This window comes from Oreochromis niloticus, linkage group LG4, assembly GCF_001858045.2.
Source record: "Oreochromis niloticus isolate F11D_XX linkage group LG4, O_niloticus_UMD_NMBU, whole genome shotgun sequence".
Classification (NCBI taxonomy): Eukaryota; Metazoa; Chordata; class Actinopteri; order Cichliformes; family Cichlidae; genus Oreochromis; species Oreochromis niloticus.
The window spans coordinates 11,234,829-11,256,154 of NC_031969.2; the positions used below are offsets into that span (position 1 = coordinate 11,234,829).

The 21,326-nt window shown below is 40.3% G+C and overlaps 2 protein-coding genes and 2 long non-coding RNA genes across 6 annotated transcripts in view; 2 read left to right on the forward strand and 2 right to left on the reverse strand.

The window, feature by feature from the left end:
- The window catches only part of LOC112841712 (uncharacterized), a 38,059-nt gene that overhangs the window by 9,547 nt on the left and 7,186 nt on the right, over nucleotides 1–21,326 (forward strand). Inside the window, exons 1-2 of one of the 3 annotated variants that reach the window (XM_025906839.1) lie at nucleotides 4,533–4,669; nucleotides 4,816–5,797. The exons of 1 other annotated variant lie outside the window; for it this stretch is intronic. In XM_025906839.1, coding sequence (XP_025762624.1) covers nucleotides 5,751–5,797 — 47 coding nt within the window. In that variant the 5' untranslated portion in view covers nucleotides 4,533–4,669; nucleotides 4,816–5,750. One more of the 3 variants, XM_025906840.1, reaches the window with a different exon arrangement.
- On the forward strand, nucleotides 1,673–5,920 carry LOC109201990 (GTPase IMAP family member 7). Its single transcript, XM_025906842.1, has 2 exons — nucleotides 1,673–1,878; nucleotides 4,300–5,920. Exons 1-2 carry the CDS (start codon nucleotides 1,821–1,823, stop codon nucleotides 5,250–5,252), a joined length of 1,011 nt encoding a protein of 336 aa, XP_025762627.1. The 5' UTR covers nucleotides 1,673–1,820; the 3' UTR covers nucleotides 5,253–5,920.
- Nucleotides 4,306–21,226, reverse strand: LOC109201991 (uncharacterized). The gene is made up of 2 exons (XR_002061947.2): nucleotides 20,625–21,226; nucleotides 4,306–4,688 (listed from the first exon to the last, which is right to left on the reverse strand). It is a non-coding gene; the product is annotated as an uncharacterized LOC109201991 (long non-coding RNA).
- On the reverse strand, nucleotides 6,104–6,457 carry LOC112846769 (uncharacterized). The gene is made up of 2 exons (XR_003219918.1): nucleotides 6,332–6,457; nucleotides 6,104–6,200 (listed from the first exon to the last, which is right to left on the reverse strand). It is a non-coding gene; the product is annotated as an uncharacterized LOC112846769 (long non-coding RNA).

Here is a 21,326-nt window from a genome sequence, read left to right on the forward strand (position 1 = left end):
ATGTTATTATGTGTCCCAACATCCAATGGCATGTCACATTGTTTTCATGGCCACACCCTCACCCCAGGTGCAGAGGCCTATTTCTGTTCAGGAATGTTGTGAATACTTTGAGATTTATATTAATTGCAATTCCTACCTCTACGTTTATTTTTTAAAATATATAATTAGCACAGCGTGGCCGTGCAATGTTTTATATGTTTTTTTCAGTTTTTATTCCTATTAATTATATTTTCACTTGTTACCTCTGAATTATTGAATCAGACCTAGATGACATGAAATTTTCAGCAAAATTATAATTCAAATACTCCTTTAATTATTGATTATTCTCATTAATTTTCGATCATTTTATATATTTTTCCATAGTATTACATTTGAATTTAACAGATCAGTCTCTCAAATAACAGACAAATATTTGTGAAATTATGATACATTTCTGAATGTATTTTTACAATCTAAATATGCATATGTACAAAAAAATATATTTAAAAAACAAGTAAATTGTGTTTTACTATATTTACAGTGATGTTATGTTATTTTACATTTGACATGTAAAATCACAGTCTACTTGTGTAAATTTAATGATATTCTAGAAAAACAGTACAAAACTGTAAAATATACAGTAAGATACTTTGACATTACTATTTTTTGGAACAGTGTAGGCTTGTAGGAGGTTAACTGTATGTGTCTTAAAAGCAAATGTTGTGATCACAGAGTCAACCCTAAAATAAAGTACAAGCCAGTAAGATTAGTTTCATCCTGTTAAAACCGGCAATGAGTCTGTGTGAGTCTGAATCAGCTGATGTTTGTTGAGGATTTGTTCTAAGATTGAAGACAAGATTCATTTATTCATGAATAAATAACTGACTGCCAGCCAGCCTTTGGTTTATCTTTGGATAATGAGTATAATTTTCAGATAAGTATTAGGGTTAAAAATACAATATTTCATTGAAATGTAGCTGAAAAATGAACCATTTACCTGATGTACTCTCAAAATACTACATAGGTCCGGTGCTTGAGTAAGTGTAGCTGATTACTTTTCATTGCTGAAAGTAAATACTCACATTTTAAAATATTTTCATTTTACATTTTGTCAATCCAGGGTGAATTTATTGAAACTTTATCCCTGATCACGACGTTTTATGAAGCATTAAAGTATACTGACCACTAGATGGCGCGCTGAGACCGTTCATTGTATTTTTCTTCTTAAACCTTTAAAGCGCAATTGTCTTAGCACACTTTAGGCTGTTCGTGTGTTTTGTAAATGGATCAGTGATATAAAGAATCGCAGTATCATTAAATGTAATAGTTTAATTGTTTCCTCGTTGCATTGCTTCTCAGCCTCACCATAAAATAACGAATCAAAGTCTACTTCTCAGTCAAAATGAAAGTAATGATATTCCATTTGAAATCATAACTTTATTCCACATTAAGCTGTTATGCAAGAAATCATCAGATCTTTGACCCCTTACACCATAAAGGTTTGTCCCATCAGTGACTCTCTATAAGATGCAGGTAGAGTGCCAAGTTTATTGGTTTAAAACATTTGGGTGGAAATAGTCTTGGCTCGAAACAGGTAGAAAAATAACACCTATGTCCTGCAGAGCGGCCGATTGTCGCTGCTGACCTAATTATTCAGCGTATGTGGACTTGACTTTAACTTGCTGGATATGATATTCTCGTAGGGCAGCCAGTATGTGACTTGACTGTAGAGCCCCACCCTCAGTTTAAAACAGAAAGCACCGAGGAAGCTGCGGTGAAAGAAGCTTCACCTAACAGACTTAGAGATTTGAGTTTTGGTGATACCTCTGTCTTCGTCCACCATGAGCACTCCGGCCGCTGACAGCATACCTGGTCCAGCAGAAAGTGAGCAGAAGAAGGGTCAGTATGAAATATGGAAATGCTGCTGAGTTAAAAGTTTTTAGTTTATTGTTTTTATTTAGTTTTTTGTACGTTTTTTTGCCCCCGTGGGTGTCGTTGGACGGCGTTTCCTTCTTACTGTCACAGCATGTTCTTAATCACGTGTCTTCCTTTGTTCAACTTACACATGTAGAAAGAAAAAGAGAGCAGTGTGCGTCATACTGGTGCTTTAGCTGAGCTGTTGGCTATTGCAGTTTATAGGGCTTGTTTCAGATGTTTGAAGATTGAAGCCAAAAAACAAAAACCACATAAGTTTTATAATGTTTTTTACAGTACTTTCATAAAAAGAAAAAAAAATCCAAAATGGCAGTGACTATTTTTATCTGCCTTCTTCCTGTAAGTGTGTGTGTGAGTGTGTGTGTGTGTGTTTAACTAACACACAAACAAACACTAGTTAGCAAACAGTGATTTTGAGAAGTGCACGTTTAGCCTCTAATGTTGATGTAATGTTCATTTAATGTTTGCATCTCGTTTCTCGTGTTCCTTATTCCCACTTATCTGCTCTTTAGGGTCTTTGTATCTTTATAATAAAGGCTTCTTTTTACTTTTATCTGCGTTGTCTGCCTCTGTGTCCTGCTTTTACTGCTTTTAGCTCTTCTCATCTCACTCTACATCACAGCTAAACCATCACTGATTGCAAATCTAACTGTGTATCACAAAACCAAGAGACTCTTTAAGCTGTACACCAGCATTATAAATGTGTCATTAAACTTTACAAATATAAATACTTTAGGTAGTTACAAAGTTGCGAAGCTTAGATTAGTAGCTTAGTTATTTAATAAGTTACTTAGCTAAGTAATTAAGGTTTGTAGGATCAATAAGTATTAAGAAATGCAATGGGGTTTTTGTGTAAGTGAGCCCAGGACCATATATAGAGCTGTGGTCAAGTTTACATCTACTGAATGCCTTCATAATTTTGGGCTTTCAGTGATTTCTTTGGACTCTTCATTTCCAAGGGTGGAATGATTGTACATCTTTAATGACCTAAAAACAAACAAAGAATTAGGTGTACAAGTCTGATTTTCTTTGGGATTTTCTCCAATCCACACAGGGTGAAAAGTGTACATATCTTTGGAATAAAGGCTTCTTTTTACTTTTGTCTGCTTTGCCTGCCTCGGTGTCCTGCTTATATACCTAAATATTTGACCCTGTGTGAAAAGTATACATAGAAACTGAAATATATACATACACTCCCAGTGATATTTGGTTAAATGACTCTGAGCAAGTTGCACCTCAATCAGAGACTTTCAGTCGCCAACAACAAGACTGTGCTTAAAACCCGGTTCTTTGCCAACAAACCAAATAAATTTAATAACCAACTCTGAAAAGAAGAGCAGTCAAACATTCAGCCAGAATTGTGCCACACGCTTGGTGATGACTACCGAAAGTTTCTGCTTGAGGTGCAACTTGTTAACAAAAGATTAGTAGGCATTTACCTACATATACCTATATATTTGACCCTGTATGTAAACTTTTGACCCTGTGTAGATTCAAGAAAATCCAAAAGAAATTCAACTTTAAATATGTATGCTGTACGATCATTTCACCTTGGAGAAAGAACAATTAAAAAAAAATTGTTAAATGCCCCCAAATTACCATGATATTCATGTCCACGATGAGTGAATATAAACTTGTAATCACAGCTGTAAATAAGAGTTCCCTTTATGCCTTTTATATGAGAGGATAAGGCACGAACGTACAGCTGGTTGTTTTATATAACTGAAATTTATCAAGCTCTCAAATTTTGCAACATATTTACCTTCATAGTTTGAGGTCACTTTTTGAGTCTCTTTTCAATTCTCTAAATGAACTTTGACTTTCGCCTTACACGTCTCGGCTTGGCCACCTGGAGCCTGTTGTCTCTTGGATCTCTGCTCAGTAGCGAATCTGTTGCCAAAAAGCTACCAAGTTATGGAAAATAACCAGAATAATATCAGTATAACATGACTGAAATTAGTAGTTACATTTAGTAATAGCAATTTCTGCAGTAAAAGAATCATTAATGCCTGGATCATTTTGGTTAATCATACAAAATTCTCTTTTTTGAAAAAGTAAGATAAGAAAAAATATTTTAACAGGCATATAAAAACAAAACAAACCACAAATGGTAACATGAGACGACATACAGTGTATTAAACTTTACTTTTTATTATATTCATCAACAAATGCTATCCAAAATGCTTTGTATTTGCCACAATGTAACAACATAATAAAAAAGTTCATACTGTTCGTGCCCTGGGATGCAACAGTCTGGGCTAATATGTGAAAGCCATGAATTTCTACAAATAAACACGGCTAATATCAGAAGTCAGAATGAAGAGCACAACAACTTTCATGAACTCTGAATAGTGTTTAAAAATGCTTGTTCTGTTGGGTTGACAGGGCCACTGAGGATCATGCTTCTTGGAAAATGTGGTGCAGGCAAGAGCTCGAGTGGGAACACCATCCTCAATAAAATGGTGTTCAGGTCAGAGATGAAGCTGGGCAGCGTCACTGTTCACTGTGAAAAAGAGTCCGGGGTGGTTGGAGATATACCTGTCGATGTGATTGACACACCTGGGCTTTTCGAGAGGGGAAGCAACAACGAGGACATCATCCGAGAGATTCTTCAACGCCTGAAACTCCAGGAACCAGGACCCCACGTCTTTGCATACGTTGTTCCTTTAGGAAGGCTGACTCAGGAAGACCAAGACACCCACACGCTGATCGAAGCAAAGTTTGGCCCAAGAGTGTGGGACTACACCATCGTGCTGTTCACCCACGGCGATCGCCTGGAAGACAACAAAATAAACATCATTACTGAGAGTGACGAGAACCTCCGCAACTTCATACGCAAGTGTAGCGGTGGCTTCCACGTCTTCAACAACAAAACCCCGGAGGACCAGAAGCAGGTCACAGCTTTTATGGAGAAGATCAAGACTCTGGTGACCCTGAATGAAGGTAGTTACTACAAGACAGAGCTGTATCCTGAGAAGGAGAGGAAAATCAGAGAACGACAGGAAAGCATCCTTAAAGAGAGACATAAAGAAATCAGCAAAAAGGAGGAAAATCTGAGGGAGTGTTACAAGGATGAAGACCTAAAGAAGAAAAAGACAAACCTGTGGAGACAAGAGGAGGAAAGGGCAAGAAAAGACGCAGAGGAGGAGTTGTGCAGCAAGTCTTACATCATGAAGAGCATCCTGTTACTGGCTGTATTGTGTCTACTGTTATGTTGGGATCTTGGGGTAGCAGCTAAATGGCTTTGTGGAATAGGAATCATTTTAATTGTGCTGTCTTTTAAGATATTTCCAATTATTCCAGGAAAAATACCAGGTCTTACTAAGAAAAAGAAATAGATGAGCTTTTACTTTGTTAGTGATTTATCATTCAAATGTGTGACAGATGATATATCTAACTGATTTAATTAATAAAAATCATTTTCATACAAATTTGTCTGTCCATAATTAGAAAATATTGTCATCTGACATCATCTCATTAATCTCATATTTAATCAGATAACAGAACTGTAAAAATGCTAATGAAAACAGTATTTAAAGTACTACACAAAAGTCTCGGCCTGCAACTTTTTCTTTATATTTTACTAGGGAAAAAAGTAGATGCAAGGATTTGTGGCCATATACATGGAAATACATTACAGAGTTTGAAAATGCTAACGAGTTTGAAAGTCAGTATTTGGTACGACCACCTTTATTCTTCGACACAGTCTGAACTCGCTTATGCAGCTTTGTTCTCATTTCTTTAAGTAGTTTTCACGAATAGTTCTGCAGGCTTCTTGAAGAATATTTAAAGCTGTCTTTGGATGCTGACTGCTTTTTGTTCTGCCCTCTGTGAAGATGATCTCACATTGCTTCAGTGATGTTGATGTCCAGACTCTGGGGAGGTGAGTCCATGACTGATAGTGTTTTATTGAGTTTTTCTATTCGGGTATGCTTTTTCTGGCTATACTTTTATGCAAGTAATGGCTGAATATAAACTTACAGTGTGCACAAGTGCTCAATAAGTCCCCCCGTGGATACACAGTGTAAGGAAGAGGACTCCCTTACTACATTTATTTGTATTATATTATCTGTATAGCACTTTAGAGCACACCTTTCACTTTATTAAAAGCACCTTATCAAGCACTTTATTTAGCATTGCACTTTAGGCATGGATTTGCACAGTAAAACATTTGCATACAGGAAGTTTAAATATTTATTGATTATTTATTGGGAATTTTAAAATCAGTTGGTAGCCTTGATTCAGATCCTGCACAGCTGCTCCTCATCAAGGAATGTGGTGGTTGTCTGTTAGGAGAGAAGAATGGTGATTGAGATGATGATTAAGGTTTACCAGTAAGGAAAACTAATGCAAATGTGTGTGTGAAATCTAGGAAGAAAAGTGGCGCAAATAAGTTTGTAAGATAATGATTACTCACCTTTCTTGCCTGTGTCCTCTTCAGGGTGTTTGGGCAAATGTTTCCCCGGGGGTCCAGACACCATTTAAAGGTTCCGGGAGAGACCATTGGTAAAGAGAGTGTGGTGAATCTTTTTGTGCTTGGGTTCTTGGGTTTTTATAATATTGGGTTTGGTGTAGAATTAAAGTGTGAAATATTTATTAATATAAAAATGTGAAATGTATTTATGTATTTATTTATTCTAATTGATATATTGTATACTGTGGTGGAAGGTTGGGATTTAAGAATTTACCTAAGAGTGGAATAATGGTTTGGTCTGTGACAGCTGAACATATTTAAGGCTGCTGGTTGTCATTAGAGGGGAATATATTGTGCTGTGAAGAAGCTCAAGTGAATTGTTGTAAGGAGAGCTGTATGGCAAATAAATACTTTTGTTCCACTGCACTTGCCTTCGTCCAACTCACTGTGTTTTCCAGCCGCTAAGGGCTGCCCTATTACAAGTGGTGTCAGAAGTGTGTCACTCATGCCACAGTGAGAAGATGATGACAAGAGGTGGAAGAAAGCCAGGCCAAGAGGAGCAGCCTGATGAAGGAGTTGGAGCTTCATCTGAGCTAGATGCCATGGCAGCAACAAGCCCTGAGGACAAATTGGAGGAGTTGACAGGGTTGGTGAAATCTCTTATGCGGTCTCAAGCAGCCAGAGACCAAAAGTGGGAGAAGGATTTGTCACGTCAGGAGCAAAGGTGGAAAGGCATGCAGCATCAATTTCAGCAAATCCAGCTACAAGTTAATGCTGTAATTGATAAGCCTGATCCACCAGAGGCGCCAGCACCCCCTACAACATCTGAAGAACAAGAACATGGATTCAGTGTTGAAGACATTCCAGTGGCCAGTGGGTCCAGGTCTTTAATTGAACCAAAACTTTTTCCTCTGTCACCAGAAGATGACATTGAACATTTTCTGACTACATTTGAAAGAATGGCAAATGTGTGTCGATGGCCTAGAGATGAGTGGGCTATTCGTCTGGTTCCCCTGTTGACAGGTAAAGCCCGCACAGCCTACATTCTTATGGATGTAACAGACTCTGAGAACTATGATAAAGTGAAAGAGGCAATTCTGGCAAAATATGAGATCACTGCTGACACCTACAGATGCCGCTTCAGATCTATGAAAGTTGAACCAGGTGAGACGCCACGTGAACTTTATGTAAGATTGAAAGACCTGTTTTCAAGATGGATTAAACCTGAGAAATCAACTGTTGAAGAAATATCGGAGCAGATAATTCTGGAGCAGTTTTTAAGAACGGTTAACCCAGAGCTGGAAATCTGGATACGGGAGCATGATCCGAAGACGGCAAAGGAAGCAGCTAGCCTCGCAGAGGTTTTCACTTCAGCCAGAAAAGGAAGCAAGAGCACCTACTTCAGCCGGGAGACCCACTACGCCCAACCAAGTAAGTCCATTGGGGGTGAACAATTTTGCCCTGCCCTTAAGTCAAAACCATCTCTTTTGTGTGCAGTTCCAAGACCAGCCACAGAGCCAGTAGGAAAGAAAGCTTGTACTGTCCCTGTTTTAATTAATGGGCGCAAAGAGGAAGCTTTGCTTGACTCTGGGTGCTTCCAAACTCTTGTACATTCTAGCATAATTTCAGGAGAAAAGCTAAGTGGGGTTGGGGCTACAATAAGTTGTGTGCATGGAGATGAACACAGGTACCCCACTGCTGAGGTTTACCTGACAGTGGGAGGTCAAACTTACTTGTTAGTGGTAGCTGTGGTTCCCAGTTTGCCATATTCAGTGATACTTGGTAATGACATCCCCACTCTGTTTGATCTAATACATCAGTCAGATTATGACCCTCAAGTGAGTGCTGAGGAGGACATTCAAGGCTTAGGTGATGAATCTGGAAGCTCACTTCCTCTAGATATGACAGTTGAACCATTTAAACCCTGTCATGTAGTCACAAGAGCACAAAGTGCAAAGGAAATGATGCAAGAGCTATCCTTTTTTGAGGAGTCTCTTGAAACAGAGCCAGGGAAGATTAGGAAGTCTAGGGCTCAGAAAAGAAGAGAAAAGTTCAAAGGCTCAGGGAAAAAAGGTACAGCATTGTTTCCTAAGCTGAATAACCAGCTTGAGTTTGATGTTCCCTCAGATTTAGGTGCACTCCAAAGAAGCGACCCTACTCTAAAACCCTGGTTTGAGAAGGTAACAGAGGTAGAGGGGGCTAGTCAAGGTCAGGTAAGCTGTCTTGCAGACACTGTTTACTTGATTAAAGGAGGCATCCTGTACCAGAGAAAGGGGAAGTGCGAAGCTGTAGCACTCCCACAACAGTTCAGAAACAAAGTTATGGATTTGGGTCATTCAATTCCATGGGCAGGTCATATGGCTTTTCACAAAACATTGAATAGGATCAGCAGCCGTTTTGTTTGGCCAGGGATGTATGTCCAGGTTTCTGAGTTTTGCCGTTCCTGTGAAAAATGTCAGTTGACCTCAGGCAAAGGAGTAGCACGAGCCCAGTTGCAACCACTGCCAATTATTGAAACACCGTTTGAGAGGCTAGGCATGGATATTGTGGGCCCTTTAGAGAGGAGCTCCACAGGTCATCGCTACATATTAGTCATATGTGATTATGCAACACGGTTTCCTGAGGCCTTCCCACTCAGATCAATTAAAGCCCGTCACATTGCTAATTGTCTGCTGCAGCTTTTCTCTAGGGTAGGCATACCAAGAGAAATTCTGACCGATTGTGGAACGAACTTTCTATCCAAGTTGTTGCAGCAGGTTTATATGCTGTTAGGGATAAAGGGACTTAAGACCACCCCTTATCACCCTCAAACGGACGGGCTAGTGGAGAGATACAACCAGACTCTCAAAAGTATGCTGCGCAAGTTTGTCTCTGACACAGGTGCTGACTGGGATCAATGGCTGCCATACCTTCTGTTCGCCTACCGGGAGGTCCCGCAGGTTTCCACTGGTTTCTCGCCTTTTGAACTTTTGTACGGCCGCCAAGTGAGAGGCCCCCTGGATCTGCTTAAGGACTGCTGGGAGGACCCCAAAGCAGAGGGCGAAAACATCGCAGCCTACGTCATCACCATGAGAGAGAGGTTGGAGAAGATGGCATCATTGGTGCAAGACAACATGAAAGCTGCACAAAAACATCAAAAGACATGGTATGATCAGAAGGCCAGGGATAGGGTCTTCCTTCCAGGTCAGAAAGTACTGTTATTGCTCCCCACCAGCGATAACAAGCTGCTGACAAAATGGCATGGACCATATGAGATCGTCAGACAAGTGAGTAAAGTCACTTATGAACTGAATATGCCAGAAAGAGTTAAGAAATATCAGACATTTCACGTGAACTTGTTGAAGGAATTCCACAGCCGACAAGAGCCGGTCCATCAGTTACTGGTGCGTTCAGTTAAGGATGAGGAGGTGACTGAGAAGTTCTTTCCAACTAACATTCAAGTTTGTGCTTCAGTTGACCTTTCTCATTTGTCTCATACTGAGCAGGCTGATATTAAACCACTCGTGGACAGTGTTGGTCAAGTTACTTGAAAAAAGTAATCAGTTACTAATTACTGATTACTTCCCCCAAAAAGTAATCCCGTTACTTTACTGATTACTTATTTTCAAAAGTAATCAATTACTTAGTTACTTAGTTACTTTTTAAAAACACGATTTACAACCTGAATAGGTGATAAAGCGATAGATCTTTCAGCCCAATTCTACTTTTTCTGCATAATCCATCATACAAAATGTAATCAAATGGAAAAGTCTCTTTTTAAAACTTGTTTTATTAGTTTTAATCTTTTAACTTTATGCATCAAGCAAAAATTAAATTATATGCAACATTCTCTGACTGGAAGAAATTTGTTTAACATTTAAACCTATTTTCTGCACATTCCAGCACATAAAATAAAATATGTTTTTGTGTTTACACTCACTCTTTCAAATAGATGCAAGTAAAACACAGCAGAAAATAAATAAAATCAAAGACTAGCGGTCCTGTTGCTCTATTTTCACCTGTAAAGCAGGACTGGGGTAGGCGGAGGAGGTTTACCCTGGTGCAGGTGTGCTGCAGCGGTCAGTGGAAGAATCCGCGAGTTTCTCTGTGAATTTCACATTACGTCGTAGTACACTCGGTGCTTGCTTGGACGTTTAGGGGTTTTTTTCGCTGTAAAAAGAAGTTTTCTTCCCACGCACAACGGACACTAATGTTTTTGTCACTTTTTATGGAATCAAACTCAAAATAAGGTCAGTACTTCCACGCTTTAAACGCTGCATGCTACACTCTGTCCCGCACTCGATATATTATGATCTGCACACAGCTGTTGTCACGAACGTCGCACTCGCTTACGTCACTGTCATGAGACGTTCTCGCAAAAAATCACGGTTATAGTAACGCAGTAACGCAGCGTTCCTACGTGAAAGTAACGGTAATCTAATTACCGTTTTTGCAATAGTAATCCCTTACATTACTCGTTACTTGAAAAAAGTAATCAGATTACAGTAACGCGTTACAAGTAACGCGTTACTGCCCATCTCTGCTCGTGGACCCACAGCTCTTTCGAGAAACACCAGGCTTCACATCACTGGTTCAGCACAAGATACGGGTGAAGGAGGATGCACCCGTTCGACAAAAGAGCTACAGAATTCCAGAACGGTTGGTGCCAGTGCTTCAGAAAGAAATAAAACTGATGTTGGACCTGGGAATCATTGAGGTGTCAAGTAGTGAGTGGTGCAGCCCGATTGTTTTGGTACCAAAGAAAGATGACACCCTGAGATTCTGTATTGATTTCAGATATTTGAATGCAGTATCCAAGTTTGATCCCTACCCAATGCCCAGGGTGGATGACCTGCTGGAGAGAGTTGGATCAGCAAGGTACATTACGACACTCGATCTGTGTAAAGGATACTGGCAAGTGGCTTTGGCACCAGAAGCGAAAGAGCTGACAGCCTTCAAAACTCCTTTTGGTATGTACCAATTTAAAGTCATGCCATTTGGGCTTCAAGGTGCACCAGCGACATTCCAACGATTAATGGACCATGTACTGAGAGATGTGTCAGCGTTCTCTGCAGCATATCTGGATGATGTGGTGGTGTACAGCCAGTCCTGGGACGAGCATGTTACTCACCTACAGAAGGTGCTACACTCCATCAGAATGGCTGGACTGACTATTAACCCCAAGAAGTGCTCCATAGCCAAGAGAGAAGTAGAGTACTTGGGCTTCGTGGTTGGCTCTGGGAAGATAAAGCCGCAGGTTGGAAAGATTGAAGCAATTCAGTCCTTCCCAGTTCCGACAACAAAAAGGAAGGTGAGAGGTTTTCTGGGTCTAGTAGGCTGGTACAGGAAATTCATACCTTCTTTTGCAGAGCGATCCACTGTACTGAATGACCTCACAAAAGGCTCAGCCCCCAACAAAGTGCGTTGGACAGAAGAATGTGACCAAGCATTCAGAGACCTCAAGGAAGCAGTTTGCACACATCCAGTTCTACACAGCCCAGACTTCAACAAGCCATTCATCTTGCAAACTGATGCTTTGGGAGTTGGCCTTGGGGCTGTCCTTCAGCAAGAGGTGGATGGTGAAAGAAGGCCTGTGGTGTTTCTGAGTCGGAAACTACTCGACAGGGAGACAAGGTATTCGACGGTGGAGAAAGAGTGCTTGGCCATGAAATGGGCTATCGAGGCCTTGAGGTATTATCTGCTGGGACGTCACTTCACTCTAGAGACGGATCATCGTGCCCTCCAGTGGTTGAACCGCATGAGGGATGCAAATGCCCGCATTGCAGGATGGTATCTGTCTCTGCAGCCTTATGACTTTACGGTCCAGTATAGGCCAGGGAAGTCAAATGTGGTTGCTGACTGTTTATCTAGGATGTCAGAGGACTAAAGCACTTCGCGCTTAGGAGAGGGAGGAGGAAATGTAAGGAAGAGGACTCCCTTACTACATTTATTTGTATTATATTATCTGTATAGCACTTTAGAGCACACCTTTCACTTTATTAAAAGCACCTTATCAAGCACTTTATTTAGCATTGCACTTTAGGCATGGATTTGCACAGTAAAACATTTGCATACAGGAAGTTTAAATATTTATTGATTATTTATTGGGAATTTTAAAATCAGTTGGTAGCCTTGATTTAGATCCTGCACAGCTGCTCCTCATCAAGGAATGTGGTGGTTGTCTGTCAGGAGAGAAGAATGGTGATTGAGATGATGATTAAGGTTTACCAGTAAGGAAAACTAATGCAAATGTGTGTGTGAAATCTAGGAAGAAAAGTGGCGCAAATAAGTTTGTAAGATAATGATTACTCACCTTTCTTGCCTGTGTCCTCTTCAGGGTGTTTGGGCAAATGTTTCCCCGGGGGTCCAGACACCATTTAAAGGTTCCGGGAGAGACCATTGGTAAAGAGTGTGGTGAATCTTTTTGTGCTTGGGTTTCTGGGTTTTTATAATATTGGGTTTGGTGTAACATTAAAGTGTGAAATATTTATTAATATAAAAATGTGAAATGTATTTATGTATTTATTTATTCTAATTGATATATTGTATACTGTGGTGGAAGGTTGGGATTTAAGAATTTACCTAAGAGTGGAATAATGGTTTGGTCTGTGACAGCTGAACATATTTAAGGCTGCTGGTTGTCATTAGAGGGGAATATATTGTGCTGTGAAGAAGCTCAAGTGAATTGTTGTAAGGAGAGCTGTATGGCAAATAAATACTTTTGTTCCACTGCACTTGCCTTCGTCCAACTCACTGTGTTTTCCAGCCGCTAAGGGCTGCCCTATTACACACAGCATATGTCAAACTCATCCCATGAGCATGTCTGGAGTCACTGCAGCGAGTACGTGTTTCTTTAGGTGAATGATTGTGGAATTAAAGCATTTTGAAATTGGATGCTGGTCTGGAGGTGGGCATATTAAGCACTTGTCAACGTTGTAAATTTTTTGTGTATAACTTTACATTCGCTGATGCATTTTAAAATTTACTGCAAGTTTCTATATCTATTAGCTAAAAGAATATATAGCCTTCTGAAATCAGATGATTCTTTTTGATACACCATGGGCTTTTTTGCCTGTGATTTGATCAGATTTCATGGGCAGCTATCAAACACCCCAACAGATGTTGGGGTGTTTGATAGCTCATCAAATGTTGCTAAATTCTGACTCTGGCTGTTGAAACTAACCCCCTGTTGGAGGAAATCTCCCAAATAGAAGGCTGCCAAAGTATAACAGAGACACAGTGAGACAATATAATCAATCACATGTACATGGGGTGAACGTCTCTAATGAGAGTCACACAGTACACTTCTTTATTGCAGGTTATATAGGCATGTAGGTTACACAGCAGACGGAGGCAGTCTCCGCCTGTTCTCAGAATATAGACTGCTTAACTGACAAATGCATATCTTACTAAACGTCTGTTTAAGTGGCACTTTCCGTTCCTCTTTACACAGGAACTTGTCTTCACAGGCATTTGATAAGCATAGGCAAGGCTTCATGTTTATCAGGGTGAATCGTCATTCAGAGTTTACACAATCACAAGCAAAGCATATCAGGGTGAATAATAAACAAAATCTTTTCACATTTCCCTCCTGTTGTTTAACTTTTACACTAGTTAAAACACCATTGGTTTATTATCTGTGCATGATTTCCTGCAGCGCATTTTTAATCAGCACGTCATACATTGGTGTATCACAGTATTTCAGTGTCAGGTGGATCATCATCATCTTCGTCCATGGGCAGTGTCAGGTATGCCTGCACATGAACTGCAACAACTTTATTAATCATTGATTGTACACATGGCAAAATACAAGAAGTAAAACAACAGAGTAGGAGTAGAAGAACTCCTACAAAAACCAGTCCTTTTATTAAAAGAGATTTCCAGGAACCACTCAACAGCCAGGTAAGCCAATCTTCAGTGTTCGTGACGTAGTCCTGTTGCTGAGCGTCCCTGAGTTGTTTCAGCATGCGTAAGGCGTCGGTCATGTTGGAAGAGTGAACATTATCTGGAATGTATGTACAGCATGTGTTGTTAAAGAGTATACAGAGTCCTCCTTTCTCAGCCAGAATCATGTCCAATGCGACTCGGTGTTGCATCACAGTTATGCGCAGGGCATCAATCTCTTCATTTTGTTGATTGTTGATTTTGCACGAGGCATTCAGGAACAGTCCAAAGCGGTAATCCAAAGTTTCAATTCTTAACATGTTCTTTCCGGTGCCCACCCATGGAAACAGTGAGTGGAGGACCTTTTGTCCGGTGGTCCAAAGCTTAAATTCCTCTGGCACATCACTGCCATAGATGGGGTCATGTTGTTGCAGTGCGGAGACGTCTCGTCGTCGTCTTGTAGTCTGAGAGCTATTTACAGCTGACATCCTGAAGGTGTGGTCTGAAATGAAGATTGGGGCACAGGTGCCCGTCCATCCGGGTGGCAGTATGAAGTAGGCACGTTGTCCACACAGCCAGGCCATTCCCTGCACCCAGTAGGTGCCGTTGCTGGGCGCGGACGTGTTTACAGGTGCGCCCTCTCCGTTGGCAGCGGTTTGGTTACAGTTGGTGGTGTTGCCTAGGGGTCTGTTACCGTTGTCTTGTCGGTAGCACATGGAGTGGTTCTTCCCTGGGGTTTGGTCCAAGAACACTGGGAAGTGTATGGACGTGTTCCCATTCGTCACGTTGAAGTTGATCCAGAAGAGTTGGTCACACGTTCCGTTGTCAAGTCCAGCGTTTTCGACGGTGATTATCTCGTATTGGGGTGGTCCCTGAAACATACTAAAGAAGTTAAGCGAGTAGATGGTAGATGAGCTTGTCTCGTTGATGATGATTTTATTATGCTGATAGCCAACGCCCGAAAAGCTGGCGGCACGTTTGGCTTGTGTTTTGTTCTTTATTGTCCTCGAAAAGTGCGAGGAGTCCTGCTACGAGCAGGAGGACAGCTGCTAGGACGGTGAGTGTCTTCATGACGACCAAACACACCTAGGTCCTCAGGTGAGTAGACTACTGGCAAGAAGAAGAGGGTGGGATATACCCAATCAGCCCTGCCTTCACCAGTCAGATCACCTGAGGGTAGGGGTGCCGGAGTCTATGAGTCTGGGCTGTCACTCACTTTTTTGCAGTGGCTTTGGTGAATCCAAGATGGTCTTTCTGCTATCTTACAGGCGGTTGGCGTGGTGAGTAGCACTTGATAAGGACCTTCCCACCTTGGTTAACTCCAATTTTTCCTTTGGAGTACTTTGATCAGGATCCAATCACCTGGTTTCAACCTGCAAGATACTGGAGAGTTGTTTAGAACAATCTCTTTATTTTCAAGTAATTTCAAGTTGTGAGTTTCTGAGAACTTTGTGTTAGTCTCATCCACATTTTTACCAGGCCTATACACTCAGGCCATGGTCTCCCTGTTTCTTCCATGCATTTTCTCAGTCTCTGTTTTATTTCCTAGTGCTTCAGAGACCTTACTGATTACTTCATTAACAAAATGTGTCCCATTGTCTGATCTTATCAGAGTGGGGATGCCATATATTGAAATAAAATGGTTACATAAGCATTTTGCTACTGAAATGGCATCTGCTTTCTTTACTGGGTAGATTTCTGGCCATTTTGAGAATACGTCTATGATCACTAGAGCGTATTTTGAGCCTTGGCATTCATTTAGTTCAATAAAATCCATGTGGATTGTGTGAAAAGGATGAGGTGGTGTGGGAAAATGACCTCTTTTTGGTCTAAGATTCCCTTGTACATTGTGTTTTTGGTAAATCATGCATGTTCTTACAAATTCTTTTGCTGAAGTTTTGAAATTTAGAGTGTAAAAGTGTTTTGGAGATTATATCTCCTATCCCTCCTGTTGACGCATGGAGAGTAACTCCATGTGTCACTAAGGCTGCTGTTTTGTGTAGAGATTTTGGAAGTATTGGTTTTCCTTCACAAATCATCAAGTTATCTCTTAGTTGCGCTCCGCATTTCAGCCATTTCTTTTGCTCAGCTGTGGGAGCTGCTTTTTGTTCATCCTTTGTCAGTAAAATTGTTTCCTTTTGTAATTTCATAGTCATTCTTCTGATGTGCTGCACACTTGCAAATTGCTAAATGTCGCATCACATGAGGAGTAAATTACTTGTGTTGCATCAATCAAGCAGAAAGCCTCTCACAATTTATTGTATTACCAACTAAATTTATTGTCTGGTCACTGCTTGGTCATACCAGACTCTCTCTGTGTCTTTATTTTTCCTTCTCTGTTTTCACAAACGTTTCACCTATTGTCCTGCAAGCTGGAGAGTTAAATGTCAGTAGTGGGTAAATTCAGCAGTTGATAACAAAACTATTAAGTTTTCCCTGTTTTAACACTAATGAGGGATATAGGCACATGTATAGTGTGTGCTCTAGTGTAAGCTGCTCTTCATTGCATGTATGTGTGTTAGTACGCTTGCATGCAGGGCCTCTGGGCCTGTCTCACCCAAAAGGGCATTTTCTTAACAGTTGCCTTTCTCTCGCGTGTGTTAAGAAAGGCAAATGTGCTTGTAGCAGTTGTGAGATTATTGTGCTGTTATATATTACATTATACCTGTAATCAAAATGAGTGAATCATGATACTGCTGTAGGCCACATCATACTTCTTGTGTAATCAGTATGTAGTTTTAGTTTGCATCACACTTCTTAGTTAAAAGAATTTGAAAATCATTAGATTTATTAGATAGGTTTGTATTATCCTATACTGCTGATTCACTGTGAGTGAGTTACACTGTTTCATGACATTTCATACTGCCGAGTTATGAAGAGAATATTGTATTCAGAGAGTAGGGCCTCTCTCTTTTTTTTTTTCTTTGTGATAGTAAAGAGAACAGAGCACATGCCACGGGAGCGTCACCCCCACCCTTGGTGGAAGCAGAAAAACAGGGAGCCAAGGTCATAACTCAGGCTCACAAAGAGTCAGAAAGAATGTGAATACTTAGTTTTGTGGCTGTGGCGCATTCTGTATAGCTTCTTTTCTTTGTTTAGTAGCTTTCTGCCTTCACCTGAGGGTGTGCCCTAAGCATGTGACTTCAGGTCTCCATAATTGGAGTTTATTTAAAGATAAATAAGATGATTTCATATATTGCTCGCAGATCATGCACTAGACGATATGTTGCAGTATTAGCCTGCTTCAATACTTAAACAAAACATCACTCTTTGTTTTATTATTATTATTATTATTATTATTATTATCCTGTCTCAAAACAGAAAATGAAATTGTAGTTGTTCTTGACTGAGAAACACAAAACCTCTTTTTTTTTCTTTTTTTTTTTAAATAAGAAACTAAGTTTTAATTTCTCAGCCTTGTCACATAAAACAAAACAGATAACCCAGCTCTCAGCTGGCTCTGGACTTATCATCATCAAGGACACAAAAAGAAAAAGAAAGCTGCTGCCAGAAACAGAGCAGAAGTGTGAGGAAAAAACTGAGCTCACAGACAGCTGCATGTGTGACCTTTAATATGCAGCTTCTGCTCTAAAAAACAAAACAAAACAAAAAAAAATGTGTAACTTGCTCATCAGCTTGGTAGTGTCCACATATTTAATTCATTTTATTCAGCTTCTCAAACCTGTAGCTTTAGCTGTTGTATACAGGGTTTGGCTTATTAGTTGTTAGTATAGGTTTGCTCTTCACCTTAACAAAGTCTCATCTAAGATGACAGGTTTACAAGCAGGTCAGGTGTCTCTATGCACCTGATTAGTGTAGTTATTTCCTTATTTTCTTCATCTCCTATATCATTGTACTGAGTTTGAGCAAACCTTAAGCTTGACTCAGACTACTTTTAACAATCTTCCACCTCACATCATAACTGACTGAGGTGCCTCTTCCTGTTAATAGTATGTCATTATTAATGTTATCATTGTATTGTTTTTCCTTTTTTATAACAGCAATGGTATATCACAATACACTACTTTACTACTAATATACAATAGTATATTAGTCTGTGTGAATCTGCAGCTTCACACCTTCCCAAGCTGGAGACATTTTCCTTGGCTGAACAATGACACAGCCTTAATATGCCTTATGCATTTCTCTTTTTATTTGATATATTTTGTGTGAATTATCTGGTTTCACGCATTCTATTCATTCAGCTTGGTTGTCTTCCCAATTTTGTTTCATTGCTTTAAGTTAACCTTAATTTAACCTTTTGTTTATTCCACTTCATTCCTCTTTCCATGCTTTAAAATATTACAACTCTTGTGTATGCTTTGATTTCTTTTTAGCTTCCTTTTCAGTATTTATTTCTGCTTGGAGGATTTCTTTTAATTTAGTCAATGCGGAGGGGCTACATTTTCCCTCTCACGTGGGACATTTAGTTTTCTTTGGATTTCTCCATCTATATGCACTAATTTGTCCGGCGCCTGGACATTTCTTTTCTAGCCACTGCTCGTCAGCAGTGAGTTTTGTTGCTTTATTTCCCATTTTCTTATTTGTTTTATATGTTTATTTCTACTTATTTTATTTCTTTCTTTATGTATTTAGCGCTTAGTAATACACACACACACCTGCGGCGCTTTCGCTGGCACGAGAACAGAGAGAGGTGGCCGACACGCCCTTCTACTTTTGAGCTATTCTCAAAAGCGGTGTCGACTTTATGTGATAAAACACGACCTTCCTCTCGATTCACCAGTACTTCAGCAACCGACAGTAAACAAATCAGTGGAATAGTTCAGCCTCCTTATTGTGCTGTAAAAATCAACTTATTCCACCAAAAAAGACAATAAAAGACAGACAGTTTTAACGCGCGTTCACGCTACCAGCTTCCTTAAAGCGAGCGTAGTGCTTCCAGCCTTTCTTAGGCGAGCTTATAGGCCTATTTTTACCCTTTCGGGGAGCTACCAATCATTCTTAGACGAGCTCAATATTTATTTTACTGCTTCCAACCCTCTGCGGGCGAGCTGACTACCAGTCCTCAAGACGAGCTTAATGCTTCCAGTCTCTCTTGGACGAGTCTTAAGTTTCGTTTTCGTTTTTGCGCAAACCTTTATTATCTCAAAGTAGTCTGTCTTACCTTGGCGCTGGTTTCTTCAGATGCACCTGATCAGCCACCGACGGTGCGGACCGCTTGTAAAACGTTGACCAAGACCCGAATTCAGGCTCTTGGATTTTATCACGCACCTAGTGCGTGAGCTGCCGGCAGACTTCAACGTGGGCTTCTCGCACCGACGGGACCTGGTGAGGCGCCTTCTGTGAGAGCTGCTTTAAATAGGCTGTCTCATCCGGCTTCGAAGGACCAAGAAATGTTGGAGGAAATCTCCCAAATAGAAGGCTGCCAAAGTAAAACAGAGACACAGTGAGACAATATAATCAATCACATGTACATGGGGTGAACGTCTCTAATGAGAGTCACACAGTACACTTCTTTATTGCAGGTTATATAGGCATGTAGGTTACACAGCAGACGGAGGCAGTGCCTGTTCTCAGAATATAGATTGCTTAACTGACAAATGCATATCTTACTAAACATTCTGTCCGTGCTATACTAAACATCTGTTTAAGTGGCACTTTCCGTTCTTCTTTACACAGGAACTTGTCTTCACAGGCATTTGATAAGCATAGGCAAGGCTTCATGTTTATCAGGGTGAATCGTCATTCAGAGTTTACACAATCACAAGCAAAGCATATCAGGGTGAATAATAAACAAAATCTTTTCACACCCCCACACACGTCAAACCAATGACAAGAGGGAAAACAGAAATGTCAAAAATCTCTCATTAGAAATTACAGATACAGAAAATGCAGTTTTCAGGGTCTGTAACTACAGTTGTGGTCATAAGTTTACATCCACTCATCAACCTACACAGGATCAAACATTACATACGGGCTCAAATATTTACACACCCACCTACTAATGTCCCTTTGCAACTTGCACCTCGACCAGCCATCAACAAGCTTCTGACATAATTCTGGCTGAATATTTGACCAGTCTTCAGAATTGGTAGAATTCATTTAAATTGGTTGGTTTCGTGGCGCAGACTCAGCTTCTAAGTGTTGTCCACAGATGTTCAGCAGGGTTGAGGTCGGGGCTTTGGGAAGGTCATTCCAGAAGCTTAATGTTTGTCTACTCTGTCTATTCCAAAACCAGTTTATCTGTGTGTCTGGGATCATTGTCCAGTTGGAACATCCAACTGAGTCCAAGTTTCAACTGTATGTTCAAACTTGGACAGAACTGGACATTCTATTTTCAAGTTTTACCTCAAATCCTGATTTACCCCTGGTAGCAAAACAGCCCCAGAGCATGAATCTACCAGCACTATGCTTGACAGCTAGCACAGTGCTCTTAGATTTCAAAGCCTCACCTTCACTCCTCCAAACATACCTGATTGTGGCTCAATCTTCGTCTCATCTGGCAACGAAACATTTCTCCAGAAGACATTTGGCTTGTCCATGTGGGCAGCTGCAAATTTCAGATAAGCTTGAAGGTGCTGATTTTTGACCAGATGCTTTTATCTTGGTCAGCACCCTCTCAGTCCATGGCAATGTAAAACTTGTTTCACTGTGGACAGTGATGCCGGTGTTCCACCGGATTCCATGGCACGTGTGAGCACTGGTTGTTCCTGGGTTGTTCCTAAACATCCTGACCACTCGTCTCTCATTTGAGGGTGAGAGTTTGGGTCTTTTGCCAGACCTTAGCAAAGTGCTGACACATCCAAATAACTTTCACCTATGTACAGTATTTGGTATCTGTACATAACTGTCTTGTATTGTTCAAACCAGTGAGTGCTATTAAACAAATCCTTTTTATGATGGCAAAGAAAAACTACCAGTTATAGTCAATCACTAATAGCCTTGTCAAGTTTAAGGGCTTTATAGAATTTTCACTTATTAAAATAATTAATTGAGTATATTTATATATTTGCACCTGTATGTTTACTACTGACTGTGTGTTTTAGATGTTTTAGATAAAATCCAAAATAAATTCAAACTTGCTGCCATACAGTAAATCTACCCTGGAAAAAGAGCAGTTCAAAGAAATCATTAAAATTCCAGAATTACCAGGATATTCACGCCCATGATGAGT